Consider the following 20465-nt stretch of genomic DNA (forward strand, 5'->3'; position numbering starts at 1 on the left):
TGGAGATCTTCAAGGTTTTGGAGCTGGGAAGGCAGAGAGGGCAGCAGTTAAAATGACAGCTTGAAATGATCGCTGTCCTAGGAATCTGCCCCAAAGGGAAGATGGGAAAAGGGCGGCAGAAGAAAAAGGCACCTAAATTACAGTATCAGTCAAGATTTGTGCTGAGTTCTTCTCTCCTACCAAATTTATTTTAATTAAAACGATAACAAAACAAAATGCCACAGACCACTTCCTTACAAACTCAGCTCTCAGAAGGCTTCCCTCCATACCTCACAAAGCTGCCCAAAGACAATTCAATTCCCTGCCTCCGGAATCTGCACAGAACACTTCAAAATGCATTATTTAAACTGGATTCCCTCTCTTTCTGCCATGCCTTAGCAAGCTGTTTGGGAAGACACGGTGTTGAGGGAAAAAAAAGGATACTTCTGCCACCACTCTCTCTAATTAAGCACATTTTTCAAGAGACCAGAGGGTATTCTGGGCTCAGCATAAAGACATATATTAAAATACGTGCTGTGCTCCCTTTGGAGATGCTCACCAGATGCAGAGTGCGATGCTCCATTGCAAAGGGGGGAGCGACATTGACTCGGAGCAGCTGAAAAGCAGAAGCTTTAAATCCTAAATTGCAGTAGGGATGTTCAGCTCTCTTACGAGCTCATGCACACAGAGAGCACCACTCTATGCATATGTATCCTGATGAAGAGTAATTGCTCGTGTTTCCTCTTGGAACCTGACCTCTGCTTCATTCCCTGCTAGTCCAAGTCAGCAAAGCCACGTAAAGAGATTTAACTGAAATGCACTGCGCTGGAGAGATTTTCCATGTTCCCTTGAATGAAGTCATCGCTCCAGCAGAGTCCCAGGGGGACTGAGAGTTCACAAATGGATTTACCCCTCCCTCAGAACACTTAACCGAAGGGAGCATATGCACATACTCACGGGGAATGTCTATCATTAGCTTTCAAATCTGGTTATGTTTCCATTTTATGGCTTATGACATTTTTGAGAGAGAGCATTAGGGAGAAAACAGCCACTTAGACTCCTCCCGTTGAGAAATATTGATCCACACAAGTGCCTGCCAGATACGGACTCCTTAGTGATTCCTACTCAGGGCTTGGGTCATGAACAGTTATTTCTCAGGGCTCTCTGAAATCCCCCCTCTTACTGTGCCCACAGAGCGCGAGCGCGTGCACGCGTAGATGTTTAAATTCCACCAAGACCCTCTGTTATGAGCCTGTAAAGCCAGTTCACCTCCCCCCCAGATCCATGCTCCTCAAAAGCTCCCAGGGGGCACCCAACATCCATTAAGCACCAGCTAAGTGCTGCTGCCACTGCAATACTGAACTCCGAGCCAAGACTGACCGTTATCCAGAGTGGGGGGGAACTGAAATCTGATTTTAGCACAGGACCGAAAACAACTTTGATGAGGATGAAACCAAACTCACTTGAAATTGGGCTTTAAAATTACATCTCCAGGGTTCAGGTTACAGCACTAAGGCTACGGCAAGGTTTCTCTGTTTTCCTTTCAAAGGCAGAACTTAGTAAATATCCGGAGCAGCAAAGTGCTAATTCTGAGAAGCAAAGATGTCAGACAAAGGAAATACATGTGGGTACTCACCTGCAGGAGGGTCTGCAGGGGCAGGTCAGCAATCCATGAAGAAGAGAAGGAAAAGGAAAAAAAAAAAAATTAATTTGACTTTCTGCAACCCTTGGATTTGGAATCACTCCAAGACGAATGGTCTGGAAAAATCAGAGCCCACTCTAACTAGAGACGCCTCCTTACCGAAGGCTCTGACTTGCTCGATAATAAACCCCATTATCTTGCCAGCCCACGGTGGTTACGCATAGCGGGTTACCACAGCTCGGCTGTAAACAACAGGTCGCTCAGTCATGGCAGCTCTACTGCCGGGGTCCCCACAGACCTTCCCAAAGTTATGCTGCTCAAGGCTGTAGCCATGCCATGTCACAGGAGCTACGCAAGAATCGTCTGGACTAAAGTTTGGACCAGACTTGCATGAAAGATATTCACTGCAGCACACTCCTCTCCCCGTAGCAGTAGAGAGTCCCACTCACTCTCCCCCACGACCCATCACTTCAGAGCAGTGTGAGCTCCCTATGAAGGCAGAAAAAGCTCTGCAGCAAGTCCTGCCTATGGGTACCAAAGGAGTGCATCCACTCATTCGTCTGCTGGATGACTTAGCAGGGACTCTGGCCATCTGGCTGGGTTGGGCACTCAGACATGCTGCCATGGTGCTGCCTCACCATGGGGCAAGGCAGTGAGAGGCAGGAGAAGTGTCAGGAGGGACACACTAATACTGCAGTAGCTGGAGATCACAGGGCTTGCCGGATAAAAGCCAGCTTGCTCAGCCAGAGGAAGGATGTGAGACTGGGGGAGAGAAAAGAAAGGATGGGAGAGAAGTGCTCTAATCTCTCCCCAAAAGCAGTTCTGCTACACCGTCAAGTTGTTTTCACAGGCAATTGCAAACAACTACATCGACTCCTCTATCTCAGAGCCATTTACAGAACACGAACCTTTAAATCTTTCCACGTCCTCAGGAGCGAAGAGGGAGACAAAGCGTAGACGGAAGGCTTGCTCTGAGGTAGGGCAGTGGCAGAGCTGGGTTGTTTTCAACGTCAGGGTGCCCCGACACATGGGGTCCTGTTTGCGTCCCTCTCCCTCGTGTACTCGGCTGTGTCAGTAGCTGAATACTCTGCATTTGCTCAGCCCTACCTACTAGCCAGATCTCCCAGCATCCACAAGCTTATTACTCTCATCTCAGCAACTTCTGCTCCTACTGCTCCAGGCTCTGAAGGACTGACCCAGCAAGGCCCCTCAGCAGATGCCAACTGCCAGGGTGATCCAGACACACTGATGGAGAGAAGTGCTGCTTGCACCAAGCTGCACCCCAGGACTCACCCTTTGCTGTATCAGTGCATGCTTGTGCTCCATCTCCCTCTTCTCCACTGCAGAATCAATCACCAGCTGGTCCAGCTAAAGGCAGGGAGGAGAACACCAGGTATAAAAGTCAGCGAGGAGGTTTATGAGCCACTGCCCATCTCTGCTTCCCTGCTCTGGAATTACACCAGCCCCACCTCACACCGTAAGCCCCCCCTAAGAGGGGAGAAGGGCTGTGTTTGGGTGTGCACCAAAAGTAACCACAGCTCTCGGCTGTCACCACGGAGTGCAGCATTGCTCCTCCGACATCCAACAAGCACAATGCTCTGACCACTCCCCGGTGACCGAGTATGGCAGGAAAGAGGATGTCCCTTCAGGGTGAAGGGGTGCAAACAGGCAGGTCGAGTCAACCCTGTTCCCTGCCCTCTCACCTCTGTGGCTAGTTTCTTCATGTAGGGATCCAGTTCATGGAGAAGACTGTAACCCTGCTGGAAAAAGGTGTACTGGGCATGCATGAAGGACAGCATCTGGGGAGGGAAACAACAGCAAGGTCAGAACAGGTTCCGGGACAGTGTGAAAAGTCCTTTTCCCATATTACACACAAACAAGTCTCTTTGGGGGCTAAGCCTTTCCCTTCCCAAAGCAACCTATCCATCAGATGCCTTTCCCTCTTCTCCTTTCTTCCTCTCACAAATCCTTCCACACCGTCAGGTAACCCCTGTTGTGAGCACAACGCAGTAAAAAGTGTCCTTCACCCCTGAAAGTCCCCTCCAGCTCTAGCCTGTGGAATATCTTGGAGTATCTTGCTGGCCCTTCATTCTCCCCTCTTGTTGGCATACCTGCAGCCCCCAGAGAAGTCCCAGACAGTATCCCCAGGGCAGAGTGAGGAGTCGGTATGTCGACCCACGCAACCTGAAATGGAGAGGGCTGCCTTTCACTGAGTCACTGAGAGCAGCCACAGAAAACAGAGAGAGCCCTTACCGCATCCAGTATTTCAAACTTCTTCTTGGCCTGCAGGACGTTGATCTGTGAAGGAACCAAGAGAAGACTCAGCATCAGCAGCATGAAGCAGTCCAGCACGGAGACCCAAGTGTGAACAACCCGCTGCAAGACTGCTAGCAGCAAACCACAAACTATTCAAGGATGGTACCAGAACACTGGATTCTGAAAAGGCAGTTTCAGGTGGAATAAAAAGGAAAACAGCACAGATGCATTTTCTGACCTGGGCTGCTACTGATTAAGGTCACCGCTCGATGTACACCTGTACGTAGGCTGACAACAAACAGTGACCCCAGAGTGCGATTTGGTATCACACAAAGGAGATGTTTAGTCTGTCGGGTCAATGCTTTGATTCCTCTTAGCAGGCTGAGAGGTACCAGTGGAGTCTTACTATTTTTTCCAGTAATCATAGTGAAGCCAGCCAGGAAATTGTGGTACCTGTGGGGGGCCTATGTTCTCAGTGTACGCATCCTTTGCACACCCGCTTTTCTTGGAGAAAAGTGCATGGCTGACTGCCCCAGAGACCATCACATCCCTTCCACACAAAAGCAGTGGTAGATCAGGTTTTCCTGTGCCAGCCCTGATGTGCTTGGGCTCCTGGGGTGGAAGAAAAGGCCTTCCAGCACATCCAGGCTTACACCTCCTCCCTGGACAGGGAGAAGCACAGTACCTCTTGCAACAGCAAGACAGCACTGCTTTGGAAATGCACCCTGCCACTGCAGAAGGACCAGTCTGGAGCATTTACTGTGAGGATTTGAGAGCCTGGCCATTCCTCGAGTCCTCCAGCAGGTGCTTAGCAGAGTGGTTGCAGCAGCTCATCTTTGACACCTCATAGTTCACTGCCTACATCTTTGACCAGGAAAGTCCCACTTAAAATCCCTACCATAAAACCCTAAGTATAATACACCAAGGTGCTATGTCCTGATTCTTTCTGCCACTGGGAGAACGCCTGCTAACCCCTACCCCGTGCAATTGCACAGCTTTGTTTTGGTGTGAACAGTAATCTTTACCCTGAAAGAAAGAACAGGAAGACTGGAATAACCCAGAACTATGAGGTATGTAGGAGCAACAAAAAAGGTAGTAGCTGTTTCTGATGTTTGTCATCCTACCAGTGAGACTACAACCATCAGCATCTCTTGGACATGAAGATGAAACTATTGCAAATCTCTTAACTGGGGACAAAGGCAAACTCTGAGACCTATTATGTTTCTCTGACACTCAGCCATGGATCTGGAAGTGAAAAATAGCCTTGAGATTTAAAAATATTTTAAAAAATAGACCTGAGAGGCTAAAAACGGACACAGGAGAATATAATTTCAGAAATCAAAAATGGAGAGCACATAGTTACATAAGAGCTTGTCCACAGAGTCCATGGGCTACACTGGGAAGTCTTACAGGTGCTGCAATTAGCACTGAAGAAACTGTCAAACGTAGCAGAAGGTTTCGCCGGGCTTCAGCTGTCAGTGTCACAAATAATGTGTTGCCAGAACACAAAATTGGTTCGTGTGTTAATAACTCCGTCATAAATGCAGCATCGCTTTGTTTAGAAGCACTACGCCTGCAGTAGCTGAGCATAAAACTAGAAGTTACCAAGGAGCAGCTTGCTGGTGCCTGTCCCAGTTTGGCTTGGAACAGAGGAGTGACACGACCAGCCTCCCACTTCTGTACTGGGCAAACTGGTCAGCAGCTCCAGCAACACGGGAGGGGAGACAGAGTAGTTCAGTGGTGTGGACATTCAGGGTCAGGAAAAGATCTCCTTTCAGATATAAAACAATAAAATGGTAACTCTCTTCACTAAATAATTAAATGCCAAAGGATGCCTGGACAAGTTCACAACTGTGCATTTCATAGCTGATGGATTTGGACTGGTACCTTGCAGTGGACCAACGGGGAAACCTCCCCCAATACTGGATCAGCACCTTAAAGGAACTCTTCGTCCGTAGGAGAAACGGAGGGAGCTTACTACAGCGTGACCTTGCCAGCAAATACAGCTGCATTCATGTCTAAATCCTAGGTGCAAAAACCCGCAATCCTAAAGGAGGATCAACGACATGCATGATTTATACTTTAAGGGGAAAGCATTGCCTTTCCATCCACAGCTGGCGGAGCGTGTGACATCACAGACTACTTCAGGAGCAGACAGACCGTGTCGGCAGATGGTCTTAGTTCAGTGCTGCAGGGGTGACAGCTAGTGGAGACACACACAAATCAATATTAACACTGAATTTGTCTGCTTGCTATACCCACTGCCTGAAAGGGCAGACCTGACGTGAAGCCTATGAATGATTCAAAGAAAAATCCATGACCCTTCTCGGTGCAGTGAGTGTTTGTGCAGGAAATGTCCCACTGGGAAGGGAAATTCAGTGTATTTAATTTCTCTTACTGAAAAAAAAAAAAAAAAAAAAAAAAAAAAAAAAAAAAAGATTTCCCTCCTCAGCAACATTTTAAGGAAGGAGAACACATCACAGACGTGAAGAGTCATGTCAATGCCATGCAAAGGCAGAAGCACAGGTAAGTACACACTCCCACACAGACTCAGAGCATAATACAGGTTGGAGGGGACCTGCAGTTATCTGTCCAGTTGCCTGGCCAAAGGAAGACTGACTTCAAAATTAGATGCAGCTGCTCAGAGCCCGGTCCCGTTGACTGTGAACCTCTTTGGGTCCCTGTTCCAGTGCTGAATAACTGAAAAATTTCTTGCCTTATATTCAACTGGAATTTCCACTGTTGCAACATACGTAGGTATGCACCATGCACATGCATGAGTGTACACACATCCATCCACCCAGATGCACATTTGCACACACACACACACACACAGCACAATCGCACGTGCACACGGATCCAGACATTTACCCTAAGGACACGTCCTACATGTAGGAGCGGTTCATGATTTGCAGAGAACAATGGACAGTGTTGTGTCTGGTCCCTCACTTTCAGCAGTTTCATGACACTGTTTCACCAGACTCTCTGGAGAGTTATAAAGATCAAACCAGCTAAGGACTGGGGAAAGAGCCTCCCCTCTCTTACACCACTTAAACCGACATCCTGTGACCATTTCAAGCAGATGTGATCAGCTACAGAACTCAGCCCCACCAAGGAAGGTGCTCTCATCCCAGCACAGCCTGCTATTTCAGACAGACCGGCTGGATTATGCCAAAAGGCAGCTCAAAGAACCCTGGCACCCCCTGCAGTACCGGGCTTTGCTAAGCCAGACACGGGTTCACAGTGGTACACCAGTGCCTGGACCAGAGCAAACCTCAGGGGTTTCATGTGCCATCACACCACTCGTAAGGACTCCTGCCTCAGGGAGCAGAGGGCAAAAACGTACAATGGATTCGTGATCCAGCAGCCTTTTGAACTCAGCTGTAAGACCCTATTTGCCCTCTCTCATCCCTCAACGTCTTCATTCCCTTCAGTAGATTATTGAGCAGTTTGCCCGCGATGTCTTGTTCTGTACTGGGAAATCCAGCCAGAGCTGGGGGCGCAGACACCAACCTGCAACACATAGTCTAGGGCCAGATGGCGGAAACACTTTCTGGTTATGGTCAAGGTGCCTGTTGCCTCCTCCACCTCATGGGGTTTGTGCCGAGGTGCCTGGGCGTTCTTCACCAGCGAGATCTCCATGTCCTCTCGCACCTTGTCAAACTGCTTCTTGGTTTCCTTGAACTTCCGGACATCACTGGAACGCAAAGAAGATGAGGTGGTTACAAAGCAGACAGAACATTGCTAATGCCCTAAAGCCAGTCCACAACTGCCGTCCACGTGCATCTCTAGCTGACTCTGTTTCGTCTGATTGTAAAGTCTATGCGTTTGACTATTCTTTTCCCCTTGTATATTAGGCACACTTAGGAAAATTTGCATTTGGAAATATATGATCCACAACATGAACTTTCAAAGTTTTATTTATGCCTTAGAGACCTCACATGGGATCAGTGGCCTGCTTTGCAGGGGCAGGGATGCTATAACAACATAGCGACAGGCAGATTTTTGAGTTTGTTGGTTGTTTTTTTTTAATCAAATAGTGGGTACTGCTCAGGCAGAATTTTATTTCAGTGGTGTGACCACAAAGACAAAAGCAATTCCTGCAGATCAGCTCTTAAAAGTGTCCCTGGTTCCTCAGGAGTTGAAAGCAGCAATGCTCATTTACAGCAGCTGTAACACAAACACTTAATTTCTGTCTGGGGGAGCTGTTCACCTCAAATATAAATTGTTATAACTTAAAGTAGATAAAAACTGTTAGTAAATAAGTAGCATCCACTTCTTCTTTGCCTTAGGGTAGACGAAGAGCCTCAGCTGAACATGACAGCCAGACAGTAAATGCTGAACTCTGCTCTGCAGCAAACTGAAGTTGCAGATATTTATGCATGGATCAACCTCTGGCCAAGAAAAATCTACCATGGGCAGGTACAGCAAGGATAAATGAACACAGAGGTGACTGGATTACTGCTCTGGTGGTGGTTGCTTCTTCACATTGCCCTCAGTGCTCAGGGCTGCTGAGTTACATGGCCAGATAACTCCATTCACAGAGAAATACCAGGGTCACTTTTTGCATTTTGGGGTCACTCGCAGCAAAGGGCTGTGGGGATTTCAAACAGCTTTTGATCCAGCTTTGGAGAGAACAGCTTCTGTCCCAGTGGAAAGGAGCAGGAGCTCGAGGGCATGTGATACTGCTGGAAAGTCTCAGCTAGCTCTAAGTCAGGCTGCAGCAGCATGACTGCAGCCCCAAGAGTTAGCTAGTGAAACCCTCCTCCTCAGCAAGGTCTGTGGCGTGGTAACATGCCAAGGCGGTCACAGAGCATTTGGCTACTGACAGCATGGGCTGGGCAAGCTGAGCTCTTTTGTGTGTACCTTGTAAATAAACCCGGCAACAACCTTCAGGGCTTGAGGACAGGGAGAGCAGGTTAGAGGATAGATACTGTGTACGAACCACCACTGTTTCTTTGTTCCCATCATCAGCCAGGAAGGTGCAGATTGGCCCTAGGTGGATTATTCAAAATGGTCCCAAGCATAAAATTTCTCTTCCAACCAAGGGCGGGAGCAACACAAATATCACAGCCCCGGGGCCTGCAAGTGCAGAGCTTGAGCAGTACAAGTGCAAAGAAGAGTAAGCTGCAAAGATGCTGAAGGGAGGACAGACCCAAACTGAGGGTGAAATTCCCCCTTCTGACTGCCAGCCTTAAGCAGATTAAATCTGAGCTCATCAGAGAAATGATTACAGAGAAAGTGGGGGTAAGGGGGAGTGCAAGGCAAGAAGATGAGCATGAGGAATAGGGGGGTCAGCTAGGGACCCCCTCCCTCCATCACACCACACAGCTGCTGAGGGATTCACAGCCAATTACCAGTTCCCATGGCAACCAGTTCCTGCTTAGCTCAAGGCCCCAGTTGCCTCTCCGACCTATATTCAGCTGACTGGGGAGCCCAGGCTGTGCTGGGTACCTGCCCTGGGGAAAAGAGGAGCTCAGAGGAAACATGCTCACGCAGCAACGGCAGGGCCGGCCTGCTGAAAGCCCTCATCAAAGGTGCGGCCCCTCCACACCCAGTGAACTCCCTGGGCCCAGCTCTTCTGCACCTCAGGCCTGCCACGTGCAAGTTAACACCCTCAACATGCCATATTCTGCATTGCTCACAGCAAGGCATCACAAACTTGCTTTCCATTAGCAGTGGTCAAGGTCCAGGCTGAAGGCAGAGTGATGTGCTGCTCCCTCCACACAAAGAAAGGCCCTCCTGTCTCTCATCTCCCAGACAGATGCTCAGGTTATTCCAGAAGAGCAGGGCTGCTGTAATTTTGAGTGACTAAGCATGATGCGTGGGGAGCTGAGAACACAGTGATTCTGCTGGACCCCAAAGTCACTTGGCTGCAAAGTTTTTTCCTTCTGCCAGCATACACTGGTTTAAGCCACTAAGGAAACTCTGCATCGAACATAAGAGAACATAGGATGGCCCCGCTCTACAAGGTTCTGAACTCGGGGATGTGTTTGACCTAGAGGATCAGCTCTGCAGATGAACCAGAGTTCAGAATGATGCTCTGATCTGGACATACGCCTCATGTCCAGCTTTAACTACAATCTGGGAACAGGATGAAGACATCCGGTTGACAACAGAGCAACCAAATGATAGCGTAGCATGACGACAGCGACAGCCGTCACACAAACCAGACCCTTCCCTCTGCCCTTCAGTGTCTCCTCCGGTCCAAGTTTCAGTAGGTGTGCAGAGGCTGCAGTTCTGTTTCCAGGGCACCCAAGGCAGGTGCGATGGAAGTTCAAGAAGCTGAAGACCAAACCGGTACGAGAAGTACTCACTCTTTCACAAAATTGTGCAGCTGCTGCCGAACTGACCTCTGAGCCTGGTCAAACAGGATCTGAAAGAAAAGAGAGGGAAAAGAATATAAAAGAGTTTTGCAACGTGGAAACATTGAAGAGTCAGAAAAATCTACAAATCCTCTCTGGGAGCTTCAGTGTGAGGGACTCAGCCACACTCCAGGGCTTAGTGGTGTCCATGACTTGATGTCTGCCTGCCATAACGGACAACAACTTTTACCTGTAGCTGTAGCACTCCCCTACAAGAGCAGAATTCCTGCACGGCAGGTTCACAGCCTGAGCCAGGGATATCACAGAGACCTACGCACCAACATGCTTCCGTAAGAGGAGCGTTTATAGTAGCAGTTGCCTTCATAGTCCCGATTTTGAACTCTCCGGAGTCTCCAGTTTCTCATTTTGCCAGAGGAGGGCACCGTCACCTCAACACTACACCACTGAGACAGCAACACTGGCAGAAGGTACATCACAGCCAGCCACGCGCGGATGAACACGGGTGAGTGGTCCAAGCATACGGCATAAAGAGAGACTTAGTTCTTACAAGTCTTTTAAATTTTACCCTCCCTGTTTGTCTCTCACCAAAAAAAAATGGTCCCAAGCCCATCACCCTCCGCCCATCTCACCTCCAGCCCTCCCCATCTTCTTTTAAAAGATGTTCTCCCCCCACCCTCTGCTGGTACCAAACAGCAGTATCTGCTCAGCTCCCTCCCATCCATCTCCGACGGGCATGACTACAAATAACTCCGTATTTCAGACGGGCAGGGGGATGACACAGTATTTTGGCTAACGGGGACCAGATGGGCAGAGGCTCCCGGATGACACAGTGACTACAGCAGGAAGTACACATCATCCCAGGGTTACAGAGAAAAGCCACTGGCCACGCTGCAGTTTGCAAGAGTGGCCCACAAAGAATGGACAGGGACCACATTTCATTCCACCACCAGGAACACAAGGCCTGGGCACTGGCCCAAAACCTGATGATGCCCCAAAACATCATAGCGCTGGGGTCTGGCTTCACTACAGCTGTTGGGCATGAGGAACCCTGGCTCGTGTGCTCTGATTTAACAGTGCGTCCTGAGCAGCCAACTTAACCTAGAGAGGTCCTGGAACCCTCAGTGGTAACTGTGTCTGTCTTCCTGAGGACGGAGTCACCAGGAGCAGCATTCCCCAGTCCAGCACTGGGCTTTGCTCTTCTCTCCTGAAACGGCCAAAGCCCTTTCAGTGGAGGCAGCCTGGGCCCACAGCCCCCCCGAGGGACTGTTCTCAACCAGGGAGTGTGAGGCTGACACAGGACTTCCTGAAGTCACCTCCTCTCCGCAAGCAGACTGTACAAAGCCCTTTGGATTAAACCAGCTTTTTCCAGTTTGCCTTTTTTTCCTCCTCCTCTTTGTGGCAAGCTTGGATTTCCAGTGGGAGTTTTTTTGGGCAGCTTCCCTTCTTGACACCCCACCCACCATCTCTTCTTTTCTTTCTTGGCCACCTTCTCTCTGCTTCGCTGCACAGTTCAGGTAAGATCCAGAAGTAGCGAGCGCCTCTCCAAGTCTCCTGACTTCTTCCAGGAGGCAGGAACAGTCATCTCAAACCATCACAGTGCAGAGGAGCTGGCACTGCCTCAAGCAGCAGCTTTTTGTGAGGAGGTGGTGGGTTAACCTTGTCTGGCTGCCAGGTGCCCACCAAGCCACTCTCTCACTACACCTCAGCAAGACGGGGGGAAAAAATAAGATGAAAAAGCTCAAGGGTTGAGATTAAGTACAGGGAGATCACTCACCAGTTACCATCACAGGCAAAACAGACTTGGGGAAGACTGATTTAATTAGTTGCCAATTAAAAATAGAGGATAGTAAGATACAAGAACAAAACTAAAGCATCTCCCCGTACTGGAGCACCATCAGCATTCCCAGGCTGAGCAGTGCTCTGTCCAGGACACCGAGATCTTGGCGGACACTGCAGAGATCTGACACGTGACACACACTCCGAGGTGGTCACAAGCTTTAACCTTCTCATGCCCCATAGTAATCTACTAGCAAAACCACTCTGGTTCCCTCCTGACCCTTCCTTCCAGCAGCACCACGCATACAGGCGCAGACATCCTCCCTACCCAACATCTCCCGTCAGGAGATAAGCAAGTCGTGCTGCTGACACTACACAGGTGCGCTGCTCCAAAGAGAACGCAAAGCATTCCGCGCAGAAGCGGCAGCACTGGCTGCAGAGCCTCAAAGACAGTCATTATGTGTATTGCTGCAGCCAAGGACAAAGCAAGAAACATGCCAGGACTAGCTGAGTATAAACAGCCACGAACGGCCTCTAAATATGAACAGATGCAAATCAAGGAGGAAAGAAAGAAAATCCCAAGACCACCCAGTTTTGTGTTTTTACCAATGTAAATTATTTACTGCTCTTGGCATCCACGCGCTCTCTCCAATGGCACTCCACGAGGCATTGGCCTGTAACTCTCCCCACGTGATGTCTGGGCATCGAGAACGCTTCCCTCCCCTCACAATGCCGTGCAGGGATGGGCAAGCAGCAAGAAAACCACCTGGTTCCCACCTGCACCTACAGCTGGGAGATCTGCTGAGCACTGGCTACACAGGACAAACTGAGCCACATCCCAGGCCAGGCAGATCACCCCAGAAATAAGACACTGCCCCTGCCCTTCTGTGGTAGTCAGGAAAGCTCAGCACACCGGTGTCTGGCGGGGAAAAGAACTGATGCTTTGAACAGCACAAGCGAAGCGTTTACAGAAGGCCTGTAACGGGGAGGCAACATCCCAGCAGGTGCTTCCAGGCCTATGGGCAATTCTCCTGCCACAGTCTGGGCTTGTTCTCAAGCTGCCTAGAAAGAAGAATTAACTAAGGACTCAGGCCAGGTCTAAAAATCAGAGCTCATAAAACTGCTCCTTACTGAAACTGTTTACCGAGAGGGAACTGAACTCGTTGTAGTCACATAAGCAGTATTGCTACGCCTGTGGTGTGGGGACATTTCTATGTGGAATTTTAATTTGAATGTATCTGTACCAGAACAGGAAAACTGCACAAATGAGCAAGACAGGCCATATATATATATATATAATCTCCACCTCCTGCTTTGTCAATACTCCTCTCCCCTGCCCTTGTTACTCACGCACTAAGCCCCACACCCCCGTGATGGTGCCCGTCCTTCCAGTCTGTACCAATTCATACAGCACAAGCCCGGGGCAGGGATCGCCAAGAGGTTTGGGAGGAAATAACAGGTAATGAATATGATTTTCCTGCCAGCAGCATCTCTGCTGAGAAGCATCCTATGACACCAGCATTACTTTTATTGCTTCTTCATTAATTTGGCCAGGCAAGATCACCGGGGGAATATCTTCAAGCGAATCCTCCATTCAATTTTCAATGCAAAACAAACAGTTTTAAGAGCTAGAGTTTCAAAAATAAAATCATCTCTTGGCTTTTCCTCCTTTCCCAGACATACTTGGAACAAATCATTTGTTTTAAGATTTTCCAGACCAAATATCACCCCACCCTCTCTCTTAGCTTCCACCAAGACATGAGAAGTCCAGCCTATGACTCACACACATCTGTGCCCAAGGAGGGTCAGCATGAAAGAAGAGTTAACACAGCTCTCGCCCAACACCAGCAAAAGGCTAGATCCTACATTTCACTTTCCCAGCATGGGCTTCTGAAGCAACAGGACAAATCCAAACCTGCGTTTGACATGGGGCTCAGGAATTTCATGCCCCCAAGAAATGAAAGCAAGTCCAGCAGCCCAGGATGTTATTCCTGGAACTGCAAGCCTAAAATCAAGATGCAAGACATCAGAGATCCAAAGGGATGCCATTGCTACAGCACTCCCACACAACTCCCTGCAGAGCTTACAAGAAAAGCGGAGATCCCACCAGGCTCCAAAGCAAAGTAGACGCTGAAAAGAAGTGAGATTGCCTGGCTGGAACTGCTTCTCTCAGCACTTACATGCATGAAGTGCAGAAGCAGGACATCACAGCTGCACATGGGAACAGTGCTTGAGGTGAGATTAAAGGCAGACAACAGCATTGGCGGTGGGAATTTATCAGGGAGCAGCAGAGGCCTTTGCACCAGGAGCTGAGGAGGGGAAATGCAGCTGGCAGAGGCAGGGGCCTCACCAGCCAACACTCCACCCCACCACAGCAAGAAAGCAGGGCAGGTTCAGAGAGCGCGGCTGGATTCAACCAAGAGCCAAAATCACCAGGTAAGTTCACAGCGATGAGGCAGGTCCAAGGCTAAGCTGGGTAGTCAGCCCACAAATCCGTGTCTGGCCCAGAGATTGCCAGGCAGACCCATGGTGACAAGGCAAGGCTAGTATCAAGCCAGAAAAATCAGCCTGTAAGTTGGAATCACCAGGGTCTCTAACTGGATATGGCTGAGCTGAAGTTCTGTGCTCACACAGCTCAAACAAAGCCCCAGGCTGAGCTTAAATGGATGGAGGGTGTGGATGGAGGCCCCAGGTGAAGTTGGCCAAGGCCGTTAAGGTCTATTAGCACACTGAGAGCCATAGCCCACGATGAGATCAAGATGTGAATCAGCCATTCCCCTGCAACAACTGGCCCCAGCTGATGAGAGGGAGGGTGTGGAGCTTCCTCTGCAGCTGCCGGACATACGGATAAGGGCAGGTCTCCCTTCTCCAGCTGTGCCAAGTCACCACCCCAGCCCCGGCACTCATGAGCTGGATGAGTCACATCTCGGCGCTTATCTCCCTCACGGCCAGTCTGGAGGTCTCGTTCTCACCAACATCCCCCAGAAACAGTTGGGGGACTGGTTTATGTTGTATTTAAATGAGGGCTGGTTGTCTGGTGGCCTGGGAATCAGAGCCTGATCCTTTTATCTGGTCTTGGGAATCCTGTCCCGTCAGCAGTCTCCCAAAGCGAGGGAACTGCAGCGTGTCTCGGAGACGGGGGCAGCTCCAGCCAGGCTGGCCTGGCAGGGTCAGCCACAGGGCTCCCAGATGGGATTCCATCAGCTACCTCCGAGCATCTGCTGGGGAACAAAAGGGACACCCCCTCCCCAGCCTGCAGAAGGTGATCATCTACAACCTTTACATCAGGCACCCTGTTCCCCAAGGATGGCCTGTTCTTCCAACAAGCCCCTCGTGCTGATCAAACACGGCCCTGTTAGGAGTGCGGTGGCTTTGGCAGACTGTCCTGGCCTCCCCACCTCTTCTCTTCAACCACCTGTCCCGCTGCAGAGCTGCAAAGAAGTTTTCCAAGACCTGGGTGTTTTCTTTATTCTATGCCACGTCTATCCAAGCTGAGGGTGTGCCTGACAAAGCTTTGGAAAGAGCGTGTAAATAGCGCTGCAGCTGTTCAAATAACAAAATAAAACTCAACGATGACAGCATGCTGTACACTTTTCCCGGATTTCACGTTCCTGCAGTTTACTTCTCTTTCATTGCAGCTTCTAGCAGCTGAACGTAGTAACCTAAGGGGCAGGAGAGCTGGGCAGAATTCAAGCATCCTTTGTTCGGTAGGGGATGTTAAATGACTTTTATTCACGTCTGTCTATATGATTCGGTCCCGCATCTCTCGAGCGGTCACCCACCACAAAAACGCCACCCATGAACAGAATTCCACCTGCGATACCTTTGTAATACAGCTCACTTGAGGATCTGTGCTCTGGAAAACAAGCCAACCACGCTACTTCTGTTACACGTGTTGGATGTCAGCACAGTCTAAGCCTAACTTCTGAACGAAGCTCAAGTTGAGTCTCTCTCACAAAAAGCTCAGGAGCTCCGGTTTGTGCTTAAGTCAAAGGATATTTGTTCCTGTCCCTTACATATTGTTGAAGCTGCTTCTCTCCCCTAACCAGAAGGCAGATGTGGCTCCCCTCCCACAAGCAGACATCCTAAAATATTCTAGAGACTGACAAAAACCTAATCCTTCGGAAACCTGGAATGCAGCACCGAGCTCAGATTAACTGCTAGGCTGGTATCGAACTTCAAGAGCAGCAGGTCACTGAAGTCTTTTGGACTAGTATAATGTCATTTCACTAGGACACAGTGGCAAAACCTGTGAAGCCATGAGATGACAGAAAGCATCTCCCCTGTCAGATGGTAATTCTGCACCCAGAAATTATCTCCCTTACTGTGGTAGCTTGATGCACCTGGACCTGTCCCAAGTGCCGTCAGAAAATGCAGGTGGTCCACCCAACCCTTGGAGAACAGGCAGCTTGGAAGCACTTTCCACTTTCACTTCCCTCTTCCCTGCCCCTGAACTCCACCACTACCCTCCACCCATGACATCTGCCATCTGCCTCCCTGACTCATCACAGCTTGGGTGGCTTTTCTTCTTGTCAGCAGGAAATGCTTCCTGGCTCGCTCAGCATAGCTAAACCTCCCCTGCAAGCTGCTCCTGCTCCTGCCGGAGGATTCCTGTGACACAGTTAGAGCGATTAACGGCAGACAGGAAAGCTTAGGACTTAACGAAGCTCAACACAGCGCTGTCTGGAGTAGCACTGATGAGGGCAATGCTAATGTTACATCTGAGCTGGAAAATACCTGGTGCTGCTGAAGATGCACTTAAGGGACTCGGCGCTTTCACTTGCATCCTTTCACTTTTCTCATCTTTCTGATCACACAGAAAGAGGGAACTGCACGGGAAAGAGCCTTGGTGTGTAAATGTGACAAGGCTGTGCTGCAGATCCTGGTATTTCCTTCCAAGGCATGTGCAGAGCAACAGGCTGGTGGGAAAACTGCCTCCCATTCTTTGACAGAGCCAGGGATTACTGCAGCCACACACTCACTGCTTCTTGCCCTCGCATAAACTGGAGCCTCCCCTTCCCTAGTTGTTTGGAAGTGGATGCTGACAGCTTTGAACTCCCTATAAATTGTACATCTCTTACTCTGGACAGCACCAAGAGGTTGGCATGGAGCACGGCCAGTTGTGTCTGCTTTAAAGGTCTATGGAGAGCATCACCCTGCCTTCCCCAGCGCTGACGAGGTACGTGACTGCACTAGAAAGAACTGCACCTAAAAGCAGCTCAGGGAACTCTGACTTAATCAGAATTTGGGGGGAATAAAATCCACTTCAAGTCTAGGGTTTAACAGTCTTTGGCAACAGGGAAAAAAACCGTCAGCTTCTGCACTGCTGTAATTCCAAACACCACTGCCTAGTGTCATGGTGCGAGTCCAATAGCCCAGAATGATCAGCTACCACTCTAGAACTGACGGCACCTTCATGCTCCTTTACCTGTGGGGAAACCTTGTTACACTCAGGTACTTCAGATTCATCAGAATCTGTAAAAAGAGGGAAAGGTTGTTTTCTCACATATAATCATCTGGCAGATTGCTCTGCCTTTCAATCTGCTTCATGTTTTAGGGAGGGTGATAAGGAGGAAGGAAGGAGGCAAACAAACACACAGGTTTTGGAGCTGACAGCACAGCATCTGTCTGCAGACAAGCAAGGAGTGTTTCCAGTACAGAAGAGCTTGGCAAGACACAGTCAAAATTTCTTTGCTCCAGTGTGGTATGTAGCGAGGAGGAGGGGTCATCGGGGGAGACTTCAGGCCCTCGAGCAAAATTCCAGTTCATGCCACTCAGGCTCCTGTGAAAGGAAATGGTTTGCCCTGGGGAGCTGAGCAGTAAGGTTGCTGCGAGGCTCTGGCATCCCTGTCTGCCACCCGCTGCTCAGAGGTCTTGGGGAGGGAGCTGGAAACTTGTTTCCGTCATGGATCATGCACCTCTAACCAGCAGATGGAAGCTCTCCCGGCGAGGCGATGTGCTGCAGCATCCTTCCCACAGCGCAGCCGCCCCCCGCGCTGCAGGACGGGGCACAGAGCGGGCAAAACGTCACCTCGCCCCGTGCTGAGGCAAAGGCTCCTGCCAGGTAGGGGAGCAACAGAACAGTCCAAATAATGGGACAGATCGTAACATTTACTAGAGGGAACTGCTTTGGGACACTGAAGAGCTTACACAGTGAGGGGGAAGACCCCTCGCTCCCTCAGGATCTCGGGTACAAGGGATTTTTCAGATTTCATTTTCGCTCAGGGGTAGGAAGGGCAAGCTAACACTTCACAGGTGCCCAAGTGTCTCCATTTCACTGAATCCACTGGTACTTGGAGAACTAAATACCACTGAGATCCTGCCCCCCTGCCCTGTCTGTGTTTGGTAAAGAGCCAGTTACCCTAAACACTGTACTTTTACAAGGACTGGAGGTAACAGCTGATGCTTTTAAATTCGTAGCACAACTGGCAACTGCAGGACTCCTAGAGTCAATAGGGAAAGGTATTTTGCTTCTGGAACACGGGGAGGAGTCACAGTTGTGACTCATCGGGTATTTTCCTCTTGGATGAACTGAAATTTTGGATCTCGCATGCCTGAGGCTGGGGATCCTCATCCCTTGGATATCTAATACAGCATTAGCACAACTGGGAATCAGACCACTGAATCGCTGTTAGAAAAGTTGCGAAAAGGAATTCAGCAGACAGGATTGTTAGGAGAGGGAAATGACAGCCCCCTAAAGCAAAACGCAATATTCATCCAGACACAGAAGAGCCACCAAGAGAAATCCATGCACAGCATCCCGCCTTGGATCTGACTCGGAGGCAACGTGGCAGCCAGCAGCACCTTTGGCTTTTCTGCTGATGCTACTACCGACATCTGCAGCGATGCCTCAAGAGGTCAGCGCTGTAACATCAGCAGGAACCTCTTTTTCAAGCCACTAAGCATACATTTCTGAACAGAACATCCTAGGAAGCCAATTGCCCAAGACATTGGAAGGCCGTTTTCCCTAGAGCAGCAACCAAAAATCAGCCTCTGAGCTAAGCAGTGGGCATGTTACAGAAACAGATCCTCTGGGGCTGCTGGGGCAGTGCCATTCTCCAGCTCACTGCTCAAATCCAACGCAACCAGCTAGAGACATTAGTTCCTTGACCTCCGTCATCATTACCTACTTCGGTTTGTCTGAGGCATCTCACCTCTCCTGTCTCCCCTACAAAGCCATCCCCAGTAAAGCAGCTGCCCAAGCAAGCCATTTTAGCCAGGACTAACACAACTAAAGCCAGGAGCCCAAACTTCTTAAATCCTTAAGGGGGAGAGGCAGTCACCTCCAGAGTACCATTCAGGGAAGCCCTGGACCCAGCTTCATGAACCTTTTCAACCAGCACAAGGTAGCACTGCTCAAGAGTTCGCTTTGTTTGTGTGGCTGCCCTGTGAAAAGGTTTTAACTAGCTAAAAACCTGTCTGGTCTGGACCCAGACCAGTGCCCTCTGCAGCTGTGCGACCCCCTGAGCCAGCACTAGGGCAGGATGAAAAGGATGCTGGAAAGAGTTAGAAAAGGAGAGAAGGCAGGACTGCCCCTCTCTATGGTATGGCGAGTCTGTGCTGGTTGGAAGAGGTCATGAAACTGCTTAGGCTAAAGCAATTCCTGAGGGTTAACCAGTCTCCTAACTGGGAGCTAACCCAGAAGGTGCAAGTGCTTTCTCCTCCTTGGTTCTGCAAGGGCCAAGCAGCTTTATAATCTGGTTGTTTTGCTTTCTCTCCCTGAAGCAAAGCAAGAAGCACAGATGTGAATGGGGAAAGGACGACGCAGAATTGCTCCCCGCGCTTTTTGCTAAGCAGCTTCTTGACCGTGGTTGAAATTCTCCACAGACACTGCTCCCCACGGAGCAGTGCTGCTCTCCCAAATTCAAATTCTCTTTACTCAAATTTCACTCTCAGAGAGGGGGCCAACACTGTTTCCAGTTATATCAGTGTAATCTCCTAGAATTCCGTGTGGTTTAACAGAATTTGAATTCCAGCACCTTTAATCTCAGTATTAAACCTCTCCTTTTGTCCTTCTGTCTGTCTATGCTTTCTTGGTTTCATCCCTTTCTACAGTTTGGGCAAAAATTCTATTATCTGAGGTGTTGATTCATCTTTCTGACAAACCTGGCACAAATTAGCAGAGTTTCTGTTAGTCGTTAGTCTGTGTGTCCTTCCAACGGTCCCTCAGAGACAGGAAAGCACTTGAAATGCTTTTTGCAGATATGGATGCTGAAACATAAATATACGACAGTCCAGATCCATAAAGGTATTGAGGTTTCCAACTTCTACGCATGCTTCGACATAAGGCATTAGCCCAAATGCATGTGGCTAAGAACAGAAAAAAAGGCAGAGGACACCGACTCCCGCTGTTCTGAACTTAACTCTCTCTTTTGTCATCTGTCCTCTAAGGCTGCTTTGATGTTTTTTCCTCCTTGTGCATTAAAAGGAAGGTGGGAATGCTCTGGAGCTCAGTGTGTTCATCTTCTACGTTCAAGCGAGTTTTA

The 20465-nt window shown here is 49.4% G+C and overlaps 1 protein-coding gene across 6 annotated transcripts in view; it reads right to left on the minus strand.

Moving 5' to 3' along the window:
- ACAP3 (ArfGAP with coiled-coil, ankyrin repeat and PH domains 3) overlaps nt 1–20465 on the minus strand; it is a 100113-nt gene that overhangs the window by 29237 nt on the left and 50411 nt on the right. For all 6 annotated transcript variants that reach the window (XM_026862538.1, XM_026862537.1, XM_026862541.1 and 3 more), the window contains 6 exons: nt 10195–10253; nt 7391–7574; nt 3875–3919; nt 3325–3420; nt 2915–2989; nt 1616–1627 (listed from right to left, as the gene is read on the minus strand). In XM_026862538.1, coding sequence (XP_026718339.1) covers nt 1616–1627; nt 2915–2989; nt 3325–3420; nt 3875–3919; nt 7391–7574; nt 10195–10253 — 471 coding nt within the window. The remainder of the gene's footprint in view (nt 1–1615; nt 1628–2914; nt 2990–3324; nt 3421–3874; nt 3920–7390; nt 7575–10194; nt 10254–20465) is intronic.

The sequence above is a fragment of the Athene cunicularia genome (genome assembly GCF_003259725.1).
Source record: "Athene cunicularia isolate RWA chromosome 21 unlocalized genomic scaffold, athCun1 chr21_part1, whole genome shotgun sequence".
Classification (NCBI taxonomy): Eukaryota; Metazoa; Chordata; class Aves; order Strigiformes; family Strigidae; genus Athene; species Athene cunicularia.